At 49.3% G+C, this 17,934-nt stretch overlaps 1 protein-coding gene across 1 annotated transcript in view; it reads left to right on the forward strand.

Annotated features, from left to right (window-relative positions):
• Nucleotides 1–17,934, forward strand: part of BMP7 (bone morphogenetic protein 7) — a 98,694-nt gene that overhangs the window by 58,821 nt on the left and 21,939 nt on the right. The window contains exon 3 of the mRNA XM_008013385.3: nt 3,977–4,125. Coding sequence (XP_008011576.1) covers nt 3,977–4,125 — 149 coding nt within the window. The remainder of the gene's footprint in view (nt 1–3,976; nt 4,126–17,934) is intronic.

Consider the following 17,934-nt stretch of genomic DNA (forward strand, 5'->3'; position numbering starts at 1 on the left):
AAGTGGAAACCAAGACACAGGAATTATCTGGCGTAACCTTGCCTTATCCCTTCTCCATCACCCAGGTTTCATCCCTCTCTAGTATTTTCTCTCTCTGTGATGACATCATGTATCATACAGGATTCAACATATTCCTATGTGTCTCTTGTCCCCAGGTGAGTGAAGGAGGTGGCAGGGTTTAAGCACTCAGGTTCTTGAGTCAGGTTTCCTGCGCTGTCACCTGGTTCTGCCACTTATCAGATGTGTCACTGCAAACAATTGGCTTCATTTCACTGACCCCGACTTTTCTCATCTGTAAAATGGTAACAGGACTTTGACCATTTCATAGGGCTGGTGGGGAGATTCAGAGAACCGAAGTGTGGAAAGCACCGAGATTCTCAACAGTGGCGAAGGTGAAAGAACACGTTTAGGTTCCTCAAGGCCTTTCACCCTGAGCCTTCCCTACCTCTTCTCTCACCTGGGCTGGGCCAGGGAGGCCAATGTGTTCAAGGTAAATAAAACGTCACAAAGGGCTCCTTCAGTGCTCTCCTGGTTGTAAGAACCAGTGTTCTTTTATGATGCTCGAGGTGGCAGCTAGAAATTTCCCCTCTCCCAGCTGTCAGACTGGACCTGGCTGCTGAGTAATTCCTTCCTTGTCCTTTCCATGAGGTCCAACCTCACACCTGGGCTCTCAGTCTGAAAGCAAAGCCCGTGTTAGCATCTCACACTTGACCCATCTCAGCAAGGCTCCTGTCTCCCGGTGCCTTCCGATGAAGATTTGGCTCTCCTAAACGTGCCTGGGACACATTGCAAACTATGACTTGAAGGAGGGGAGTCAACGCGTTCACGTTGATTCATGGATGAGTCAGCGCTGGCCTGTAGCATCTGGCCTCAGTGTCATAGCCTGCAATAAGAGAATGCTCAGTATCGTTTGGCGAGGTGTTCTCTGTTTAAAGATCTCACTCTGTTCCCCTGGTTACCATTCATTGTTTCACTGTCTTCGAGGGCCTGTCCAGATTATCTGGTCACATTTTCCTGCTAATAACAATTTTCCAGCAAAATCACCACCTGGGTTTGTGACTTCTGTGCTGGGGTGTGGATATTTCCTACAGGGGCCTTGGGAGCCTGATTCAGTAGGAGAAGTTGTTTCAACTTGGAGTGGTGCTTCTTGTCTCATCTGTTAATTGTTGAGAATAGCTAATGGTTCATTGACAACCTTGGTAGCTTTTCAAAGCCAGGAAAGTCATCCAGGCAAACTGGAGATAAGACAGCAGGAAATTCTTGTTTATAAGTTTAAAATCTGTGTAGACATCCCCAAAGCCAGCCTGAAACTACCTCTAAGAGAGCATGGGGAAGAAGAAGTTAATGAGTCATGAAAAATCATCTCATTATTTTAATTCAGTTTGGATGTGAAAGGCAAATTTAGGGTCTTCAAAGTCCTGTGTGGCTCTAAAAAGACTTCCTTGCTTCTGTCATCTCTCTGTGCTTGAGCGAGGAATGAGTCCTTTACAATCTTTAAAAAAACAAAAACAAAAACAAAAACAAAAACAAAAAAAACAACCAAAAACCTCATTCCTCATAGTCCTGGAGACTGGGAAGTCCAAGATCTAGGTGCCGGCAGGGTCAGTGTCTGGTGAAGGCTGCCCTCTGCTTCAAGATGACACTTTGTTGCCGTGTCCTCACGTGGTCAAAGGTGGAAAAACAAAAAGGGACCAGACTTTTCCAAACTCATTCATAAATACATCAATCCATCCCCAATGGCCTAATCACCTCCTAAAGGGCCCACCTCTTAATAATGATGCATTGGGGATTTTCAACATGAGTCTTGGGAAGGACAAAACATTGAAACCATAGCAATAACAGAATTAAGCATTTTTTGAATCAGGTTCTGGGGGTTATTAAAAAGGAGAGTTTCGGGGGGCATGGGGTGAGGTGACTCCTGCCCCCATCTTTGGTCCTGGTGATGCTGTCCATTGCTGTGGAGTGCCCACCCTCCCATGGCTAGGAGTGGGCACATGACTTGACTGGGCCAACTGGATTCTCTCCCCCAGAGTTTTGGATGGAGAGAGGCCCAGAGGGAAAAGCAGCTCCGATTTGTTCCTTCTGTGCTTTTGCCTGAGAAAATTGCCCTGTGCCCTCGCACCTGCCTTGGTTCCTGTCGGTTTCTGACTCTGGTTCTTCTTCCCTGTGTATGCTTCTCTGGGTCTGTTAATCTCCCAGCACTCACTAACATTACAGATCTGTTTCCCGTATGCTTTCTCTGAGCCTTGTTCACATTGATGTGCCTGATGGATGTCTGACAGATTATGGCATGCAGCAGAAGGGTGATCTAGCAGACCTCACAAACCTAGAGTTGTCTAGGTCAGACAGGAAGATAAATAAGGGTGGTTTTCCACAGTGTTAGTAGGGAGAGCTGGGGGCTGGAGCCAACTGGAGATGTGTGCCTCATCAAAGGGACATCGGTGGCTGGGCTCCTGCCCGTGGTTTAGTGGGTTACATTCCAATGAGGTTGACTGGTGAAAGGCTCTGAAAAGGCAGTGTCCAGAAGAACTGTCTTTGTGTATGGTTGCAAGCTTGGGCTTGCAGGTAGCCTGGTTGGTTTCCAGTCCTGCCTGGACTGTCCCAGTGGCATAACCCTGGGCAAATAACTCGACCTTTCAGAGCCTCAGTTTTGAGTTCTGCACAATGGCATGGGGAGTATTATCTACCCCACATAGTATTGTAAGAACTAAGTGACATGAGACTGGTCAGGCGTTTCAACCCAGAGCCTGGCACATGGTGAGTGCTCCATAAAGGGTATGTCTGACATCTTTATGTGTGAGCAGAGAAGATTCACTGTAATCCCCAGGAAGATTAGATAACTCTGGGTATGATAGAGACTGTTGTTGTCCTGGGGCAGGGACCAGTGTCACGTTGTTCATCATTATGCCTTGGTTTCTGGTACAACACAGCGGTATAAACATTCTAGTTGACTATTAAAGGACTTAAAGTATTGAAACTTTGAATCCTTATTAAAGGTGTGCAAGAAATGTTATGAAGATTTTTCATACTAAATTTTTACTATCCAGAAACATAACAATCCACTTATCTACCCACCTATTCATCTACTCATCTACCCATTCATCCATCCATCCACCCATCTACCCATCCACTCATTCACCTACCTGCCCACCCATCTACTCATCCATCCATCCACCCACCCACCCAGCCACCCACTCATCTACCCATGCATTCACTTATCCATCCATCCATCCATCCATCCATCCATCCATCCATCCATCCATCCATCCATCCACTCATTCGCCCATGTACCCATCCATCCAACCACCTATCCATCCATTCACTCATTCACCCATGTACCCATCCATCCACCCACCTATCCATCTACCCATCCATCCACCCTCCATCCCCTATCAAGTTAATTATGATTTTACCCATTTTGCTACTGTAAAAAGTGAGGAAGAGAGAATGAAAGGATTTTCACTATTAATACCGTCAGTCCAGAGATTCACCTCCTGCCTCTTGGTGGGCTCAGGAAGATGGTGCACGTCCTGGAAATGAACTTAGGGTTGTGGGAATTGAATGAGACAGTATAGTGTTGAGCCTGTGGGACAGTATCTGGCACATGGTAAATAGTTCAGTCACTATCAACTTCTGCTCTCTGAGACTCTTCCAGCAACACGGAGGCTGCATAATCCCTGTCTTCCTGTACTCTGTCCCGCTGGGATGCCCCTAACAATTTGTGGGGTGATATTGCCTTGTAACAGCTGCCTGTTCCCTGCATGTGTCTCTTTGTAGCTCTTCTGCACTCTCTTTCCTCACCACAACTACTGAGGGGTCTTTGTGCCTGGATCTTGGTCTGATGTTCCCACTTGTGGGGGACCAGTGGACTCTTTCCCTCCCCTCCCACCCCATGAGGCTCTGCTTCCCATCTGTTGGGGAAGCTGAGCTGTGACCTGGCTGACGCAAAGCCTGTGTCTCTCCTCCTCTCTCGCAGGGAATCGGATCTCTTCCTGCTCGACAGCCGCACCCTCTGGGCCTCAGAGGAGGGCTGGCTGGTGTTCGACATCACAGCCACCAGCAACCACTGGGTGGTCAATCCGCGGCACAACCTGGGCCTGCAGCTCTCGGTGGAGACGCTGGATGGTGAGTCCCCCGGCCACTGCCACCACCAGTCCTAATGCAGCCTGTGCTCCTGGACTTCAGGAGGGTCTCAGTAGTGCTCATGCTTGCCTCACTACAAACAGGCTTCCCCACCCCTCCAAACGGGTACTCCATGTTCAGCCTTTTGATCCAAACCGGAAGCAGCCCCTTCCCCTCTTTCCATGAGAAGATTACATGTTTGGCCATAGCAGAATTGGGTAAGGCTTCATTACACAAAGGGTGGTCCCACATCAGCAGGGGTGAGGGCAGCCCTCTTATGAGAAATGCAGAATCCCGGGCCCTCCCCAGACCTGCTGCATCAGAACCTGCACTTTAACTAGAGCTCCAAGGTGACACCACAGGACACAGGACATTCTGGACTGTCCGTGAACTGCAGGGTGTTTAGCAGCATCCCTGGCCTCTTAGTAGATGCTAGTAGCATCTCCCAGTTGTGACACCCAAAAATGTCTCCAGACATCGCCAGATTGTCCCCTGTGGGACAAAGTTGCCCTCATGCAAGGCATTAGTCCCTTCCACATTAAAACCTGAATGTGGGTCTGAGTCCCCAGTTCCTGGAGAATCCACTGTGAGTCTGCCCTCCCCCACACCTCTCATTCCCACCACAGTTCTGCCTCCTTTGAGAAGGGAAGAAGGAAGGATGGTGAGTGGGGAAGTGGGAATGGGCTTCTCTGTGCTAATTTTCCCCCACCCCAAACAGATAACAAGTGGTATCTTGTAGCTTGACTTTGCTAAAAATTCAGTGGTGATGGTTTCCAGCTGTGTAACTTCTTCCTTCCACCAGTTTTATGAACACAAATTTTTTTTCATTTATTTTTGAATAAACACCTTCGCAATGTTTGCCTTTGGAGCTATGAACGATACATGTGTAACACGAAATAGTTTCCCTCCCACTTTCTTCTCCAGCTGCTGAGTTCCACTTCCCAGGGACAATTGCTGTTTCCTTCTTTTCAGAGATGCTCTCTGGGTATTTCAGAAATTACATGGAGATTCAGCTTTCAGTTTTTCCCCCTCCCATAAATGGTGGCCTGGCATATACAGTGTTCTCCAACTGATGACTTATCTCAGAGATTTGTCCTGTCAGCCATTAAAGAGCTTCCTTGTTCCATGTGTTTTGTGTCCATGTAGCTCTGCCACCCACACACACTGTGGCGTTGGACCATTTCCCTAACCTGTCAGAGCCTGGGCTTTCTCATCTCCAGCATGCAGGTGATGAGAGGGTTTGGGCTATTGGGTTGTTACAAGATGTAATGGGTTATTATGGGAAGAGTTTTTTAAAATGGTGCCTTAATGTGCATGGGATTTTCCCAGGCATCTTGGTAAAATGCAGATTCTGATTCAGCTGGCCTGGAGCAGAGGAGTCTGTGTTTTCAGACAGCCACCAGGTAACAGAAGCTGCTGGTCCCTGGACCATGCTTTGAGTAATGAGGCTTAGAACAGGACCGAATTGTCATACACATGTAAAGGAGAGCAGTCATCATCATCATCACCATCATCATAACTGACTTACCCAGCTCTCCTGGGATGGATGCTTAGGTGTTTTCTAGTCTTTTGGTCTCACAAACAGGGCTTCAGTGGGAAACCTCGGTGTGTAGGTCATTTTTCATTTGAGTGTAACTCTAGGACCAGTTCCTGGAGGTGGTGTTGTCTATTTGTAGTTTTTGTTTGTTTGTTTTGTTTTGTTTTTGTTTTTGTTTTTGAGGTGGAGTCTCACTGTGTCACCCAGGTTGGAGTGCAATGGCACGATCTCGGCTCACTATAACCTCTGCCTCGTAGGTTCAAGCGATTCTCCTGCTTCAGCTGCTTGAGTAGCTGGGACTACAGTCGCCTGCCGCCACACCTGGCTACTTTTTGTATTTTTAGTAGAGACAGTGTTTTACCGTGTTGGTCAGGCTGGTCTCGAACTCCTGACCTCAGGTGATCTACCCACCTTGGCTTCCTGAAGTGCTAGGATTACAGGCATGAGCCGCCGTGCCTGGCCTATTTGTAGTTTTGATAGATAATGTCAGTTTGGCCTCTTTAGAGGCCATTCCACTTGCGTTTCCACCAGCAATGCGTGAGGATGCCTGTTTTCCCATTGTTGCCAGTTCAAGTTCTCAAACGTAGATTTTTGTTAATCCAACAGATAACAAATGGTATCTTGTAGCCTGACTTTGCTTTTTTTCTTATTCTGTGTGAGGTGGGGCATTTTGTTCATGTGTGCCATTTGCAGCTTCTCCCTACACATGGTTTGTTCATATCCTCTGCCCATTGTTCTGGTAGGTTTTGGTCTTTTTCTATATGATTTTGGTTCTTTGCAGTTTGAACAGCAACCATTTCCCCAGTTTTTTAGTTTGATTTTTACTTTGCGTATGCTGGATTTTGCCACGTGGATTAAGACAGTGGAGCTTGGCCAGGCACAGTGGCTCACACCTGTAATCCCAGCACTTTGGGAGGCCGAGGCAGGTGGATCACTTGAGGTCAGGAGTTTGAAACCAGGCTGGCCAACATGGTGAAACCCTGTCTCTACTAAAAATGCAAAAAAACCACAAAAAACAACAAAAAAATAGCCAGGCATGGTGGTGCGTACCCGTAATCCCAGCTATTCGGGAGGCTGAGGCAGAAGAACCGCTTGAACCCAGGAGGCGGGGGTTGCAGTGAGCCCAGATGGCACCATTGCACTCCAGCCTGGGTAACAGAGAGAGAATCCATCTCAAAAAAGAAAAGAAAAAAAAAGACAATAGAGCTGAATGTAATAACCTTTTCCTTGACTGATCCTGGACTTTCCCTCTTTTTCTTCCTATCAAAGGCCACTGCCTTAGGCTGGAGCTGGGGTCACATCCTGGCCAGCATCTTGGGGACAATTTATCAAAGTGTAGTTTAGGGGCCCTTATCTCTTTCTCCAACTTAGGTGCCTGGCAGTAGGATGTGGGTAGCAGGAACAATTCCAGCATTTGATAGGCCTGCGGGAGGTCTGAGTGAGAAAATAGAGACCCTCCTCACCCCAGACCATCCAGAACATGCGCTCTGCCTGAGTTGTAGAATTACTCACGTAAAGTCACAGGCCATGTGAGCGGACTGAAGAGTTTAGCACACACTCTTGTCCCCAGCATCCCAGATCAGTCTTTTTTCTACTGCTTGTCCCCCCACTTCCCCCCTACCCTGCAACTTGTTCTTCTTCCCCTTTCCATGCCCCTGAGAGTTAAAAGTGGTCCTAGAGGCCGGGCGCGGTGGCTCACGCCTGTAATCCCAGCACTTCGGGAGGCCGAGACGGGTGGATCACGAGGTCAGGAGATCGAGACCATCCTGGCTAACACGGTGAAACACCATCTCTACTAAAAAATACAAAAAACTAGCCAGGTGAGTTGGCGGGCACCTGTAATCCCAGCTACTCGGGAGGCTGAGGCAGGAGAATGGCGTAAACCCGGGAGGCGGAGCTTGCAGTGAGCTGAGATCCGGCCACTGCACTCCAGCCCGGGTGACAAAGGTGGTCCTAGAAGACACTGGAGCTTTCCATTGCCGTCTTAGGGGTTGGCGAACTCTAGCCCGCTGACCAAAGTCAGCCTGTAGCCTGATTTTTGTGTGTGTGTGTGTGGCCTGTGATCTAAGAATAGTTTCACATTTTTAAATGATTGAGGAAAATTGAAAGAAGAAGAATATTTAATATCATATAAAATTACATGAAATGTACATTTTGGTGTCGATACCTAATGTTTTATTGACACAGCCATACTCATTTGTTTACATTGTGTCTAGGGCTGCTTTTATGCTTTCACAGCAAAGTCGAGTAATTGTAACAGAGACCCTGTGGCCCACTAAGTTGAAAATATGTATTATTTTCAGAAATACTAACAGAAAAAGTTTGTGATGCCTGCTGTATACCAGCAATCCTCAGACTGTTCCGTGAAGTGCCAATAGGTGCCTCAGGGAAAAAGGAAGAGTTTCACAGTCGTTTAAGTATGAGGAATGCTAGGCTGAATAAATGAAACAGATTTCTCTGCAGGACTTATCAGAGCATTTATTTTGCCAGTGTCCATTATGAGTCTGTGGATAGGAAATATTGCCTCAAGGAATTCCAAACTCATCTAGCAAGAGAATCATTTGACTCTTCTTTTTCCCTAAAAGCCCCTGTGGAACATTCTAGGGATAAGATAAAAATGAAGTAATATGGCTAAGGTGGACTTAATTCCCTTCTTCACAGTAACGACTTCTGTGGACTTGTAGATGTCGGGGAGACCTTCCAACTGGGCCCCAGTGGGTTCTGTGCTTCTCTGTCTTGCCTGCCCAGCTGGTTTAGGTGATTTTTCTCTTATTTGATGCCAGCTGTGTGGCCAGCTCCTCCTAGTGCCGCTCCTGCCGTCACCATTCCCCCCAGACACATTCAGAGTCCTTTTGCCCTTTTTGCCTCCAGCACCTACTCCCCCCATTGTCCAGGTTATGGGGAAAGGCTCAGCATTGGCGGAGGCAGTGCTGCCCGATGGTTAGAGCTCGGGCTCCCGAGCCAGGCTCCCCGGTTCAAATCCCAGCCCTGCTGTTTCCGGCCTCGTGACCCAGGGTGAGTCACATAACGTGTCTCATCTGGAAAATGGGGTTAATAATAGTTTCCATCCCCAAGGGTGGTTGTGAGGGATTAGATGAGCTCATGTGAGTGAAGAGTGTAATTGCTCAGTGTGTGGTTGCTACGGAGCACCACTGTGTCTTGTGATCGTCACAATTACCCAGCAAGGTAGATGCTATGGTTCACATCCCCGTGGTGCAGGCAGGAAATGGAGGCTCCTGAGAACCTGCCGGGGCTCCGTATTTCAGCAGCCCACCCGAGACCCTCTCCGTAGGCTGCAAGTTGCTATCTAGAGTCAGATCGAGGATTAGATGCTGCATCCATGACCCCTCTGACTCCGTGACACCCTCTTTGCCCCTCCTGGGCAGGGCGCTGAGGGCTGGGTGTGGTGCCACCGCCCAGGGACTTGGCTTGTCCAGGTGCTGTGCGCGCCCAGGCAGTGAGTTTGGTGTGGTTGCCCAAGTCAGGGGAGGATCACCCACTCATTGTCAGGGAGGGGCAAAGTGTATAATGGCCAGTTGGCTGTGTGGAGTTTTGGACCTTTTGGGGATGAGCTAAGGAGCAAGTGAGTCCAGGATTTTCGAGACATCATGGCTGTGAAAATGCTTTGTTTTCCCTACTGTGGAGGATCTCAAGCCTGGCGTCCATCAGGGTCACCCTGCAGGGCAGACTGCACGTGCGGGTGCCTGGGCTCCATTTCAGACCCACCGTGGGGGATCTCTGATGATGTGCCCAGGAATATGCCCTTTTTGCCTAGTAGCTTTAGGGGTACACATGGTTTTGTTTCCCTGGTCACATCATATAGTGGTGAAGTCTGAGATTCTAGTGCTCCTGTCAGTCAAATAGTATACACGGCACCCAATATGTAGCTTTTTATTCCTTAGTCACCTTTTAAAATAAGACTTGGTTAACTTGAGGCCTGGCCCAGTGACAACACTCTGGCAAAGTCGTGCACAGTGCCTGGGGCAGCCTGTCTACAAGATGGTGCCTGGGCTGACAGGTGCCCCTTGGGTTCTGGGTCTCAACCCTCCCCTGCCGGATCCTGCACAGGGAAGGGCAGCAGGGCCTGTGGGAGGTGGTGTGCATCCGACAGATCAGTGCACACCTGCTTTGTGCCTGGCCCCGAGCTGACTGCAGAGGCCCTGGTCCCTACCCTGGGAACTTTTTACTGACCTTAACTCAGAGAATAATCTGCCTGCACCAGCATCCAGAGAAGACAGGGGCCCAGGCAGCAGTGCCCATGCCCATGTCACCATCCAGAAGGGGGAGAGACAGGGTCACCTGAACCTTGCAACCCCTAGGCAGTTACACTGTGCCTGGATGCAGAGGGGGCCCTGGCAGCTGCTGGAATTTGGAGTCTGTACGCCTCCTGGGGCCGTACTTTTCCCATGCACACAATGGGCATGTGGAGGAGAGGAATTTGGGCCAGTGTGCTTCCATTCTAGTGGGGCGCAGCCATTAAAGACCTTATTGCGGAAGCCTGGTGTTTGACCCCACGTGAGCCCCTGCCTGCCAGTGGTCTCCAAAACTCCGAAGCCCAGATGGCGCCCTCCTTCCCTCCCAGCTGGCCACGGGTGGGGGGTCTTGAGGTCAAAGTGCGGAGGTGCCCTTCTGAGACCACCCAGGAAGCGTGCGTCTGTTCCCTCTTCCTCCCAGCTGGGCCCTCCTGTGAGTCACCACGCGGAGCAGCCGCAGCTGGGGCTCCGCTCCGGGCCAGCGTGCCCTCGTGGGGAGAAGCCTGTAACTCCCAGGCACCTGCAGCTCGTCAGGAGGGGCCGAGCGGGGAGCCCGGTCTCATCTCCCTGGGGATGGGCTGGCGCTGCAGGAATGAGGGCTGGAGTCTGTGTGTCTTTCCCTTAGTACCGAAGAGAGGAGAGGCAGCCTCTCCACTTGTTGCAGCCCCCAGGCTGTGCTTCCCACCCATGGACTGGCTGTGTCCTACACCCCACGCTGGATGCTGGTGTCAGCGACCCGGGGTGAATCTAGCACTGCCCAGAGCCCTGTGAGAAAGGAGAGGATAGAGAGGAGAGTGAGAGGAGAGGAGAGGAGAGGATAGAGAGGAGAGGGAGAGGAGAGGAGAGGAGAGGAGAGGAGAGGAGAGGAGAGGAGAGGAGAGGAGAGGAGAGGAGAGGAGAGGAGAGGAGAGGAGAGGAGAGGAGAGGAGAGGAGAGGAGAGGAGAGGAGAGGAGAGGAGAGGAGAGGAGAGGAGAGGAGAGGAGAGGATGGGAGGGGAGGGGAGAGGGAAGAGCGAGAGGAGAGGATAGAGAGGAGAGGAGAGGAGAGGAGAGGAGAGGAGAGGAGAGGAGAGGATGGGAGGGGAGGGGAGAAGGAAGAGCAAGAGGAGAGGATAGAGAGGAGAGCGAGAGGAGAGGAGAGGGAGAGGAGAGGAGAGGCCAGGCACCCTTGAGTGGAGGAGCTCGGGGCTCCTCCCACCTTGTGGCCTTAAAGCAGAGGAGCCCTCCCTGCAGGCCAGGCCCTGAGCTGCCAGCTTCGGAGCAGCTTTTAGAAGCAGGATGGACGAGCAGCCCCTGCACATACATACTCTGGCACCCATAGCCCTGTCATAGCACAGCTCCTCAGTCACCTCTGGGTAGTCTCAGCAGCTGCTCCAACCTTTTGGGGTCTTGTTCCTTTGTCTGCTCCATGAACATCGTAACATCACGGATTCTGTAGGCGGCTGGAAGAAGGAAGTGAGTTCACAGAACATGCTGAATCCTGGGCCCTGCTCCCTGTCTGTGCTCACGAATGTTAGATGTTCTAATTGTTGATTTATTTAGTTCTCACAATAATCCTGCCCGGGTAGCACAATTGATATCACCAACATTTTATAGATGAGGAAATAGAAACTGAGAAGGCGGGGAAACTTTCTCGTGACTCCCAGGTGTAGACCTGGGCTCTGACCAGAGGATTGTGACTCCAACCCCCTTCCTCTTTGCTGGAAAATCTTCCAACAAATGTGTTCACCAGGCTGCAGCCTCAGGATGGGGTTTGGAGGGTAGATGAACCCCTGCAGGGGACCCAGCCTGGCCGTCCAGAGGTAGAGATGCCAGGACCCTCTACCATGTTAGGTCTTACCTGGCTTCTCACCCGGGAAGGAAAGTGTTTCTAGAAAGAACTCAGAAGACAGTAGTCTTCTTGTAGGACTCACTGTAGGAGCCCCCTTTGCAGAAGTGGCCAGGGCTGCACTTGACTTCCATGGGCTCCTCCCTCCATTACAAAAAAAAAAATTAGGGCCGGGCATAGTGGCTCATGCCTGTAATCCCAACACTTTGGGAGACTGAGGTGGGCAGATCACGAGGTCAGGAGTGTGAGACCAGCCTGGGCAACATGGTGAAACCCCGTCTTTACTAAAAACACAACAATTAGCCAGGTGTGGTGGTACGCACCTGTAGTCCCGGCTGAGGCAGGAGAATCACTTGAACCCAGGAGGTGGTGGAGGTTGCAGTGGACCGAGATCATACTACGGCACTCCAGCCTGGGCAACAGAGTGAGACTCTGTCTCAAAAAAAAAAAAAAAAAAAAAATTAAATTAAAGTATGTTTTATGGTCATGTTGGTATCAAGATGAATATTATAATTCTCGGTGAATTAAAAAGTAAAGATTATTTTTGAGATGGGGTCTTGTTATGTTGCCCAGGCTGGCCAGGCTCAAGCGATCCTCTGGCCTCAGCCTCCTGCGATTGCAGGTGCCCAGCTTTGAATTAAAACCCAAAACATTCTCAGATACTAAAAGTTCATGTTTTATCTTCCGATTTTAAGAGACATTATTGCATTTTCATGGGCCCTGCATCCCAGCATGGGGAGTGAATGATGAATGATGGTCTTCCCCCGCCCCCACTGTTAGAACAAGTTTCCTACAGCAAACAGCCTCTCCACTTATGTTGGAAGTACAGTTATTCACTCAACAAACATTTGCATGCCCCTATAGCGAGCCAAGGACTGTTCTAGGCACCAGGGGTACAGCCTGAACAAAAGGAAGATTTGGCTGTTGTGTTGCTCACATTCTTCTAGGAGGAGGCCCGCCAGTAACGAGAGACCATGTACTGAAGGGCAGGGGTGAAGCCGTGCAGATGAGGTCTGAGGCTCTGAGTATGGTTCAGAAGGGCTTCCTGCTGCTCTACAAACCAACACGCCCATTTTCCTTGTGCTGTCTTCCATCGGCAAAGCCTGCTGCAGAGAGATGAAGACTGATCTGAGCTGGGGAGACTCTCATCTTTGCAGACATGGAAGCAGCAGGTCATTTGTCCCAAGAAAGGGACTGCACCCTTTTGTCCTGATTCATGGTGTACCCCTTCTCTTCCTTGTTTGCAGAAGAAATCACTTGAGACTCAGGAGGGCCACGTCAATCAGCCCTGCCTCTCAGCTCCAAGAAGATGACCAGGGAGGCCTTGTCTGCCTCATATCATACTCCCTCGTTGGGGACCCATTTCTCCAGCTCCTGTGAGCGCTGGCTCTCCATCCCCTAAGCTCCAAGGCCATAGGGCACCTTCTGTCCCTCCTGCACCCCATCTTTGCTTCCTGCAGTCGCCTGGGGGTCAGGAGCATGTGCATTTTGGCTATCTGCATGCACAGAACCCCGAGCGTCTCTCCTGTGACACACAAGAGCACGTGTCTCGCTTCATGCTCATTCCAGATTGAATTGGATGGGATTGCAGAGCATTTAAAGGATTGAAGGGCATGTGCTGTCCAAGTGTGACGCTCCGCTGTGGCAGCTGAGGAAGGAGCCAGGAGGTGAGCCACTCGCCTGCGGCGGCTGCAGAAACTAAGCCCCACAAAGCCAAGGCTGGTGAGCGATGCCGCCCACAGTGCAGCTGGCTCCAAGGTGCCTTCGCTCCGTGCGATTGCTTCACATCCTGTTTGTCCAGAAGCCGGAGAGGGAGAGGAAAGAAAAGGCCTGATGACCCAGTGGCTGGGATCGGTCCTTCCAGGGCTGGGACGGCAGGGATGGGGAGGGCGGAATTGGGTAACTGGGGCCAGGCAGATGTCACAAGTGTTAAACTAAGTTCTCACTTGTCACTTGGGCCTTGGTCCATCGAGAGAAGTGACTGGAGTGAATGTGTTTTTCACAATTAATGAGAAACATTCTTGTGGTGTGGGCCTTGGAGGGGTAGCCTATAGCCCTGGGCCTGGAAAACAAAGAAGCCACAAGGAAACCCAGATGCCACCCCTGTGCAGTGTGGGCGGGCTGCATCCTCTCCTTTACCAAGGGGCCCCACTGTGCTGCCTGCCTGCTCTCCAGGGTCTTTCTGCAGAGCTTGCTGGGTTCCTCGGGCTGGCCACGCCGATTTTGCTCAGGTCGCCTGGGGTTTGCCAGTGGTGCTGGGATGCACTGGCTGGGCCCTGTCCTCAGCTCACTCTGAGTCCTGGCTCCTCTTGGAAGGCCTTTCCCTCTATTCCTCAGTGAATCCCTCCTACCTTTGGAGTCCCCGTAGGTCACCTATGTCCATGCCTGGGCAGGCTCTCTTGAGTTTTGGGGGATCCTTTTCCTTGCCATCGCCTGGACTGATTGGCAGATGGTGCAGGGGTCAAGCTCGCAGGCTCCAGTTGGCTGGGCCAGGGTGTGGACTCCATCTCTGCACTCCCTAGCATTGGGTCCCTGGTGGGTGACTTTGCGCCTGTGACCTTGCTTTCCTCCTTTGTAAATGTGGGGTTACGATTCTACCTTGAGAGGTTCCAGCGAGTAGCGATGCATGGAACGGGCTCAGCACGGTGCTTGGCACACACTGGTGGGCTTTCATGTTTGTTGAGAAGCAACGATGGAATCAGCTGTACCCAGAATACTTATACTAGCGAATAATTGAAGATAATGATGTCTTATCTCATGAGGATATTGATGGTTTTCCCTACAAGTCTGGAAGTAATTGGATCTAGGGTTGGTTAGAGTCATGGTCAGCCAAGGTTTTCAGTAAAGTACCAGAGAGTAGATATTTTAGGCTTTGAGGGTCAGATGTTTGTTTTTGCCTGCTGTTTAGTGTGACAGTAGCCACAGGTCATGTGTTCCTGACTGTGCATCGACTGTGTTCCAATAAAACTTTATTTGCAAGAACAGGCAGTGGGCTGGATATGGCCTGCAGGCTGTAGTTTGTTGACCCCTGGGCTAGAGTATCAATAGGCTCAAGGCTTTTTCCCTTCCGGCCCCCTCACCTTGACAGCGTTGACATTTTGTCCTGAGGCTCTCTCATCATGGTTGGCAAAGTGGCTGCCTCCATGTCCCCAAGCATGGAAGGAAAATGCAGTGGGCAAGAAGGAAGAATGTTTATCTCATCATGTGCCTGCCTTTTTGGGGAAGAAGACACTTCTGAGAAGCCTGCAGTATCCATCCCCAGCAGGAGCTGCAGGGGAGGCTGGAAAAGGTCTAATGTGCAACCTTCATGGATGGAGGAAGGCCAGGCACGAGGGGGCCACGCATGACTGTGGGGTCCACACCAGCCACTTCTGCCTCACCTCCCTGGTGAGGGTTGGGTGAGAATGGTTTGGGCCTCCTCCATTCTGCTCTGGACCATTGGAGCAAAGGTGTGGTCAGACAGCTTTCCTGGCCTCTTCAGACAATAGTAGCTGTGATGCTTTGTGAACAGATGGCGCCTACGGTGTGCAAAGGGCTGAAGTTTTGGCAATGTGAAGGACTCAGTTTCTGCTTTATGTTGGAAAAATGCCAAGGTAAGTTCACCCCAAAAACTGTGTCTCTCATTATATGCATAATCACCAAAGCTGGAACCACCAGATGGATGGATAAAAATGGTGCTACTTACATACAGCAAAAAAAAAAGAATGAACTGTTGAAACACGCAGCTACGTGGATAATCTCAAAGGCATTGTACAGGTTGGAATGAGCCAGTGCCAAAGAGTGGCATTGGTATGAAATATCTAGAAAATGCAGTCATGGGGATGTGAGTGGGTCCGTGTTTGCCAGAGGCTGGCGGTGGGGGCCACGTGACTACAAAGCGGAATTTCTCAGCCTTGGCACTACTGGGTAATTCTCAGTTGTGGGGCCGTCCTGTGCATCTTGGGATGTTAACAGCTTCCCTGGCCTCCACGCACTCAATGCCAGTAGCAACTACTCAATTACGACTACCAAAAATGTCTCAAACATTGCCACATGTCCCTTGGGGAGTAGCATCACCCCAGTTGGGAGCCACTGAGCTAAAAGGCAGCTTGGAGAGTTCTTTGTGGCGTGGAGCTGTTCTGTATCCCCATTGAAGCTGGGTACCGGCATCTATACACGCGCTAGCACTTACAGATGGGCATACCAAAAGGGGTCAATTTTACTGTACGGTAACTTAAAAACTAAGACTTCAAAAAGCAACAAAACACACCACAGAGAGACAAGCACTGAGTCCCAGTGAAGAAACCAGCCAAGCCATGGCCTCTGGGCCCCTCTACCTGCCTCTCAGGTAGGCCAGGCCTCTTTCCCATCCGGCTGCTGCAGCCTGCAGAGGGCTCAGATGCCATTACCCCGCAGGAAAGCCTTTCTGTCCCAGCCTTAAGGAGAATATCTTGGCAGATAGAATACAAGATGCCCAGTTAAACTTGAATTTCAGATGAACAACAAAGAATCACTTAGTTCAGCATGTCCCCCATGTTGCAAACATTACGTGTTTATCTGAAATTCAAATTCAATCAGGCACCCTGTGTGGTTTTCTTTTTTGTTTTTTGTTTTTTTTTTTGTTTTTTTGCAATATCTGCTATTCTTGGGCAAATCTGCAGGCTTTAAAAAAAACCTCTCAAACCTCTGCTAAAATATGTTTTCCAACTTTCTCAAACATACAGATTTTATGGTTAAAATATGATGCACGTCCTGCCTCCCTGCCTACATCAGTTTGTTCGCCCACCTCACCCCTATGCCTTACAGATGCGGGCTGGCTCCCCAGCCAGTGTGACTTGTCCAGGACATTTAAATACAAATAATCAAAGTAAATAGTTACACGCACTGACTAAATCTGATATTTTATAATATAAAATGAAAAGGAATTGTTCTCCTGCAAAATAACCTTTCTCAGCCCTTCCTAGGGTGTTAGAACAAAATACATGTTACATATGCAAACACCTACGTTAGTATGTGCTTTATATATATATATAATATATTAATATGTCTTCTATAATATATTATGTATAATAGTATATATTATATATATTAGTATATATATTATATATATTAGTATGTATTATATATAATATATAATACATATCATGGCATATATAATATATATTACTATAACTATAATATAAATAATATATAATAAATATATAAAAATTTATATAAATAATATATAAATTTATAAATATTATAAATATATATTATATATAATATACCATATGTACCATATTATATATGGTATATACTATGTTATATACTATGATATATATACTATATATAATATACATTTTTATACCATAGTATATTTTATATGTATATATTTTTTAGGTGGAGTCTCGCTGTGTCACCCAGGCTGGAGCGCAGTGGCATGATCTCCAGCTCACTGCAACCTCTGCCTCCCAGGTTCAAGCGATTCTTGTGCCTCAGCCTGCTAAGTAGCTGGGATTACAGGCATGCACCATGACGCCTGGCTAATTTTTTTTTGTATTTTTAGCAGAGATGGGATTTCTCCATGTTGGTAGGCTGGTCTCAAACTCCTGACCTCAAGTGATCCACCTGCCTCAGCCTCCCAAAGTGCTGGGATTACAGGCGTGAGCCACCACACCCGGCCTACATTTCTTTCTTCCTAGGTGTAATCAGGCTAATTTGCGTGCAGCTCCCCATGGGAGGGAACGTTCCTTCTTTTGGCCCCACCAGAGCCTGGGCCTGTCTTGCCGCTGGAGCACCCCAGAGCACAGAGTAGTGCTGGGCTCAGTACCCGAGGCATGAACACGTGTTCGGTAAATGAATCTTCAGGCACTGGTTGATGCTTCATGATGCACCTTCTACGTTCATTAATCTCATCTTGATAAAGCACTGCATTCTCTCTCGGGTTTTACAGGTCAGACTCCGCTGCGATGACTCACCTTTACACATCTTCCTTTCTTGGCTTGTTTAGGGAGTGTGTTTGTATAGCCACGGCTCTTGAGCAGGGACGGTTTTCCTCCCGGGGGACATGTAGCAATGTCTGGAGACATTTTTGGTTGTCATGAAATGGAAAGGTGCCGATGGCATTAGTGAGAAGAGGCCAAGGGTGCTGCTAAACATCCCACCATGCATGAGGCAGCCCCGATACCCACCGCGCCCGAGTGGGCAGGCCCACCATGCTGGCTGTGGCCTGTCTG

This window comes from Chlorocebus sabaeus, chromosome 2 (genome assembly GCF_047675955.1).
Source record: "Chlorocebus sabaeus isolate Y175 chromosome 2, mChlSab1.0.hap1, whole genome shotgun sequence".
Lineage (NCBI taxonomy): Eukaryota > Metazoa > Chordata > Mammalia > Primates > Cercopithecidae > Chlorocebus > Chlorocebus sabaeus.